General features: G+C 36.8%; 1 protein-coding gene across 1 annotated transcript; it reads right to left on the bottom strand.

The window, feature by feature from the left end:
• Nucleotides 1–32: 32 nt before the first annotated feature.
• LOC119834618 (pancreatic lipase-related protein 2-like) lies at nucleotides 33–1,806 on the bottom strand. Its single transcript, XM_038359030.1, has 5 exons — nucleotides 1,664–1,806; nucleotides 1,428–1,593; nucleotides 804–1,204; nucleotides 503–688; nucleotides 33–290 (listed from the first exon to the last, which is right to left on the bottom strand). The coding sequence occupies exons 1-5, from the start codon at nucleotides 1,785–1,787 to the stop codon at nucleotides 67–69; spliced, it is 1,101 nt and encodes a 366-aa protein (XP_038214958.1). The 5' UTR covers nucleotides 1,788–1,806; the 3' UTR covers nucleotides 33–66.
• Between the last annotated feature and the right edge of the window lie 5,599 nt (nucleotides 1,807–7,405).

Here is a 7,405-nt window from a genome sequence, read left to right as displayed (position 1 = left end):
TTTAGTTAATAATAAAACACGAGAAATTAAATGAACGTATTTTATTTCTATAAATATTCAAATATCTTAATCATCAAGATCTGCGTATTTTGATTCATTTTTTGTTTTAAGATAATAATTTCCTCTGCTTGCGATAGACGCTGGATATCCCATACTAGTAAATTCGTCTTTACAATTGCCTTTTGAATATTCTTCCCAGCTGTTACACAAATAAGCGATAAAACCTATTTCAGATGAATATGAAATAGATTCATCAAAATATTCACACGCTCTTCCATGGCTGCAAGTACCTGTGAAATTGTCAATTGGAAATTAGGATCTTTTCAAGCAAGCATTTTAAACCGATGATAATGTTAAACACCACAAAACTTGTTTGACAACTGCCTGTTATAAAAAGTTATATAAGATTTATTCATCATTATTTTTCGAGAAATAAACAAAATACACAATTTTTCATATAAATGAATTGATGGACAATTTCCTAAATTTATTATATTTCTACCTGTTTGGCATCCTGGTTGATTTGTGCCTTTATTTGGAAAGAAATCAGCGTGACCGTGACTCGCGGTGTAACCGTAGGTACCACTAGCCGTATGTATGATATCTACAAATTCCGCATCGTCCTTATTCAAACAGTAAATGTCCGGCATTTGAGGTAGCTCAAATAATGGTCTTGCAGGATCTAAACCTAAAAAAGAATAAGTTTACAAGAGAAGGGAATTTGTAAAATATTGTGCTGTGTTTTTTGTTGTGAGTTATACATTCTAATATTATCAAATAAAGTTCCAACTGTCCTCAATTACCTGTAATCCTCGATAAGGTTCCATTACAAAACATACCGGCGTAACCCATGACATGCGCTCCTAAACTGTGGCCTATCAGGTGTATTCCTTTAGTTCCTATATGAAATGATGATTGAATTGCTTTGAGAAATTCAGCTATTTTTTTTCCAACATATCGCGTGCTGAGAGCTGGCCATGGGTAAAATGTGTTTCGAGAGATTTGACTCCAATCAACCGTAATTACATTCAAATTATACTCTCGCAGGAGAGAATCTTTCATTTGTTGCAACCAGTGTACTTGGTCCGACGAGAGCCAGCCGTGAGTGAGAAGTTTGATATCATTAGACTTATTAAAATAAAGGCTCTTTATAGAACAATCATTTTTTGATAAAGTTAACAATTCGGCTTTATCAACAGTTTTCCTGAAATAAAGTAATATCCGTTAGAAGTCAGGAAAGAAGGAAATATGTAGAATAAAATAAATATGAAAATAGTGTTTAAGAAGTTTGAAAATTAGAATGTTCTATTTATAAAATAGTTAATTGATATGAAGTCAGTAGTACCATCCAATTAGAACCAGAATTAGGTAGGAATGAAATATGCCTATCGATATTGTTTACCTAACGGAATACGCTAGTTTCAAACCTAGTATATAAATGAAAGTATATTTCGCCAAAGTTCATGCCATGCGTAGATTTAGGTATCGTTGAAAAATTCATTATCTGTCTGTCGCCATTATCATCGAAATAGTACAACCATTCGTCACCGTAGCCTTGTCCATAATTGTTACATGTCCCACTTACCCAAATTACTGAAATCACATCATATTTCAATATTCATCAAATTTATGTCATCTTCTCTTCAAAATGTTTAAAACTTACCTAAAGTGAAAACTGCGAATATGAATACTCTTGGAATTAATACTATTTCAAGTTCTAGCATTTTAGAACGGCTTTTAAATTCTCCATTGTAACTAGAACTATTTATGTCAGGCGGATATCCCATCTTTTATACCTGCTCAAAGTTATCACATTTATCACTTAATGAGCTACCTGAGTGTGAATAGTAGTAAAGCGTGAGTCAAATATCTTATGCGTTTTTTTATTATTATATATACCTATAAATATATGGACTTTGAAGACTAGCATACAGGCTCATCTCTCGAGTAGGTAAAAGATTAGTGTGGTGCACAGGCTCTGTACAGTGGTTAACGCGTGAGCGCAGAACCGAGGAGTACCGGGTTGGATTCCCGGCGGGGACGCACAAAAAAACATTTTCTCGGTCTGGCAGGACACAGAAGGCTGATTACCTACTTGTCGAAAATCGATCAGTGAAACAGATGTAGGTATATCATCTGCCCCATACCCCAGTCAGGGGTCACGGGACTTCACTGTTACAGGCTTAGTCAAGTTGCAGAATGTAAAATGACTAAAAGTGTATTAAATAACCCTAATGTAAACCAGATAAAAGCTCTCAAGTATTATACGAGTTACTTACCGATCATAGGCTTATTTGGTAAAAGCAAAATAAGAACAAAATAGTGAATGTATGTCCTGTACATGTTTTTCGGGATGGATTTGAAAGTTTGACGCTTAAACTCAGCCTCCTAGCTACGCCTAGAACGTGGTGTAATTTAAGAGGTAGGTAATGTGATTTTCTAATAAAATAATGTAACAAATTACAAGTCCTAAAAAAATTACTTGTTGAACTTTTATGTATTTTTAAAGAACTTTTTATGTACCTAAGTACACTTTCTGCATGATAGAGGAACGCCATTTTTTCTTCAGTAGTAAATATTTGAGGGCCGTTTGTAATGTCCCATAATGAAATTAATTTTTTTGAAGGCTGTGTTATCTTTAGCCTTCCCTAGAAGCGCTTATCTTTTAATTACAGCTCTTGGTGTAACACAATTCACGTCGTAAATCTATTTTTTAGATCATGTTTTGTTTATATCGAAACTTTTTTAAACCTTTCTAATTTTCAAACTGATTTTTGCGAGAGATTTTTATTAAATACCTCCTATTAGTATTACGAATTTCGATGCAGGCTCTTTTAAAACATGTGGAGAGCTTCAAAAACATATCACCTATGCCCTATGGCATAATTCCCAATAAGATGAAAAAATATGCAAAATATAAAATATGTCGAAATAATACCCAATATTGAATAGTGATGTTTTTGTCTATTTTTGTTATATCGAAACTTTATATCAACTTTATTAAATAATTCTGAGCTCTACATTTACATTTACCATAATACCTATTGTTTGATCAGTTGTGTACAGTGTATGTGTGTCCAGTAGTAATATAATTTTCCTATTTAGGAGTCCAGTGTCCTATATCATGTTGGATATATCATTAAGTAATAAATCGGTATGAAAAAATAAAAATGCAATTATTGTATCATAGCAACGTTATTGTATTTTAATTTTTTGAATTGAATCCTTTTTGTGCTTACACAGTAAACACTGATCTCAACACTTATAACTAAAAATATATTCTAAATAAAAAACAAAATCAAAGATGTTTTGATATACAAAAACGTGGCTTGTGCATTATCTTATTTCAAACAAGGCGAACACAGGCATCGTGGGTATTTATTGGAGTTACATTTAAAGTGCTGGGTATAATATCTCGAATTTTTGGATTATACCTTACTGTGCTGAGATATTGTGCATTTTGCCTTAAGTCTTTAATATTGGGTGCCCTTGTATCACCATATTACATTTGCCAATGTGCACATAATATATCATTCATATTTATTACTTTTAAACAAACTGATATATATGATTTAATTACATTACTCTAATATATTGCTATCTTTTCATTTTAGTCTAAAGAAGTCGTCGAATGCATTTCGAGTTTAGATTGAGTCCCTCTAAATGAAATTAATAATAGACATTTAAAAGCGCTGAAATTCAAAAATGTATGTACCTTATAGGAAGAATTTTGCTAAGTAGGTACGTGTCAACAACATATTGAGTAGATCAACAAATTAACTCTCAATTTATGGCTAACACATGTCAGTACTTATGTATTAAGGAAATGTTTTTTTTTTATTATGACAAAGACTAGATATCACATGTTTTGAGCCGTGTTATTTCCTACTTTGTGGATCAAATATTTGTAACGTTATTCTGTATAATAGGTTACTCACAGACACTTGTAATATTTCATTTTAAACCAATTAGTGTTTTAGAATATTAACTACAAAAAACTTCTCATTTAAGTAAGTAATTACTAGCATTCTAGGCACGTTAAATTTACTAGAACGGTTAATGAAATATTGGTGTTGTGTTACTTGCAATATAAAGTTTTCAAATGGTTTTGTTGTTAATGGACCCAATTCGTCTTTACACTTATTTCATAAATAAATATCTTTGATATTATTTTATTTATTTATTCAGATGATCTATCGTTTGTAGTATACTGACTATTTTGAACTAAAAAGTAGGTACATAATGTTGCCTTGTAAATGAATTTGGCAAGGTAGTGATAAGACCCATCTTTCAGGATTTTTCAGGAATAGTCAATTAAATTATAAATAAAGTTATTAAAGTGAAACGTTATCGATAAATAACATAGTCTCAAAATTACGACAAACAAAATGATGTAATTTCATAAGCTACTGTAGACCAGATACCTACTAATTAATATTCACTACCTTGCATGCTTTAAAATCTTCAAAATTTTAAAGATTAAAAAAAGGTACAGGTTACAGTTGGTCAGTCGAAAAAATTGAGCATACATTATATTTAACATAGATATATTTTAAATTGTACTGAACGGAGAAGTTATTGCACAAACTGTTGATACTATAACGACCTTATGTAAAGTATGGCGGGCCGCGGGTTCACCTACTAACGTAAAAAACAAATGTCTACAATGTGTCGATATACCGCAGCTTAATCTACTTGTCGGCAGTGACCTGAGTGATGATGCATCCGTGTCTTAGACAATACACCTGAGTGCACCTGGGTGCTAATCACACGCTCCACGCATGCACGTACCAACTACACCTTACCATACCTACCTAACTATTTTACGAGTAATTTATGTATCAATTTCTTTAAAGCGTACATTTTATACTTATTTTTAGGAGTCCCTTAACGATATTGGAATTTCGAATTATTTTGAATACAATGTATTGTTATAAAAATTTCACCTAAAATCATTGCGAACACGAAACATCACTTATCAACATATAAGTTAAATATTAATACAAACTAAATAAACAGTCTTTGTCGTGACTGATGAACTTATAGTGTTTAACTAAGGTGGGATGGATACAGGAACCTGGCGGTGTGAACAGTGTTAATTTTCATATAGAATAATCATAGCATCGGAATTGAAAACTTGTTTAGCCGAGTCCAGGCTCGTTAGCGTTAACAAAACGTTGATTATTGCGTTTAGTGAGTGTAGCACCTTTCGATTTCTTTCATTCCAATTTAACAAGGTACTCGCTTTATGGGTGAAACAAATAAAATATACATAATGTGATAACTTCAACAAATTTTGTCTAGCGCCTTACAAACATGTAATGGCAAAAATTCATTAGAACTTCATACATATCATTACACGACGCCTAAATAAATAAGTGTATAATATAATATCTAATGTGTTTTTACATATGTACAGTTCAAAATTATATAAAAAATAACTAGATGCGCAACAGATAAAATTATAATTTGTACTTGGAAATTAATAACGACATATATAAAAAATTAAATAAACAACATCCGTTTAAGTCCTCCCTCACTTATATATTTCCTAAATCTATCTAAGTTTATTTGTTGTGTTGTACATAATACTCGCCCGTTTGACGCTAAGTATGTTTGATCAATGAAATCCATATTAAACCGATAGGATTCGGGATCGCTGAAGTAGCTGGTTACGTGTACAGTAGCGCCAAACGCACTAAGTATCACACTATCGTATAATTTACTTTATTAGTTACAATAATAACTACAATATAATGTTGGTATGAGTGGTGTCGTGGATGCTACCCACTCATACCTAAAGCGTTTAGGTGAACGTATTTTCGCACTGCCTGCTCGCCAAAACACCGGCCTAGAATTTAACGTAACGATGTCGCTTTTGATAGTACGGTATATTTATGTCTTTGTCGTTGATATGAATTACTGGCACGCTTACAATCTTAGCTTAAATTATCTAATTTTGTGCACGTGTCAAAAAATTCAACGATAAAAACACAAATAGGCGTAATATTTGAAATCATTAATTGACATTTAAATCGAGTAGGACAACAGACAGTGCGAGCAGTAAACGCCACTGCATCCACATAGTTTATACGTATGTACATTAAGATCGCATTTCAGTCGACGTGCGCGACTGAAAGTGTTCGCCTCTTAACTCTTATCGATTATAGTCTCCAGCGATATTGAGTCTACCTTCGACCAAGGTGGGGTTACTTAATGCTAATTCGACGTTAAAACTTAATTAAATAAATCCAGTTTAAAAGTCAAGTGAACAATAGAACATATAGGTACACAGATTAGAGATCGTTGTTTTCGCTTTTGTTGAGAATATTAGATATGTTTCTCAAGGGACCATATTTCACGATTACGGCCACTTCAAAAATTATTAATATACTCTCTTTACATATTTTATTAGGCCTTTTGTCACTTGACTCAAAACTCTTTTCGCTGTGTTCAGATTGCCGTTCTATGGGTCATAATGATCATATATTCCATGATTCAATGTATTCCACGCATCCAAAAAGATGCGTCGTATCGTTTATTCGATTACAACATAGAGCGTCATTCCGAAGACGTTGATACAGTTATCGGTGGGGAACAAATGAAACGTTATCATTCGACAGCCGGCAAGTCAGCAGACGGTCTCGGCGGGGGCGGGCGCGGCCAGGGGGGAGATCGCCGATAGCGCCGACAAAGGCGGCGGCGGGCCCAGCGGCTCGGGGGAACGCCGTCGCAGAGCCTGCCGCTTACGGAATTCTAAGAATTCCTCCTTCATGGCGCGCACGCGGGCCTCCACGTCGTCGCGCGACGGTCGGGCTCGCGGCCGCTCCGGCGTCGACGGGGTCGGAGTGCGCGTGGCGCGGTCCCACTCGTAGTGCACGTCCACCGACCCTGCGTCCGCCGCCTCGCCCGCCTCGCCTGCCTCGCCGGAGCCGGGGCGCGGCGGCGGTGCCGGCGGTGGCGGCCTGTAAGGCGGCGGCCGCCACTCGGCCAGGCTTCCCGTCCTGCTGCTGCGGTTGTGCTGCGAGGAGGATGCGTTCTTGCTTCCGAAACCGCTTGAGGACGACCGGCTCTCTGGAGATGCTTCATGAGGTGGAGGCGGGTCGGGCCGCGGCCGGGAGTGGCGCGGAAGCGGCCGCCAGCGGGCCCGCGTCAGTGCCCCGCATGGCATCCGCGTCTCGGTATGCTGGCGCGGAGGCCGGAGGAGAAACGAGGGCGGCGTGGGGAAAGAGCCATCAGCGGAGCTCGGAAACGGAACCGAGCTGAGATCTGAAATATGGAGGGGCGACCATGGCGTCCAAGCGGGGACCCAGGGTGGCCACGGTGGCCAAGGAGTCCAGGGCGCGAGGGCAGGGGAGGAGGCGCGGAACAGTGGCGGTGCAGCAGCGGGACGCAAAGGAGCCCG

This window comes from Zerene cesonia, chromosome 19 (genome assembly GCF_012273895.1).
Source record: "Zerene cesonia ecotype Mississippi chromosome 19, Zerene_cesonia_1.1, whole genome shotgun sequence".
NCBI lineage: Eukaryota > Metazoa > Arthropoda > Insecta > Lepidoptera > Pieridae > Zerene > Zerene cesonia.
This window is presented reverse-complemented; position numbering and strand designations above follow the sequence as displayed.

Coding starts and splice junctions, on each gene's coding strand:
- LOC119834618 (XM_038359030.1), bottom strand. CDS start 1,787: ATGGGATATCCGCCTGACATAAATAGTTCTAGTTACAATGGAGAATTT. Junction 689..803: donor AACCTTATCGAGGATTACAG/GTAATTGAGGAC, acceptor ATTCTTTTTTAG/GTTTAGATCCTGCAAGACCA. Junction 291..502: donor TCAACCAGGATGCCAAACAG/GTAGAAATATAA, acceptor ACAATTTCACAG/GTACTTGCAGCCATGGAAGA.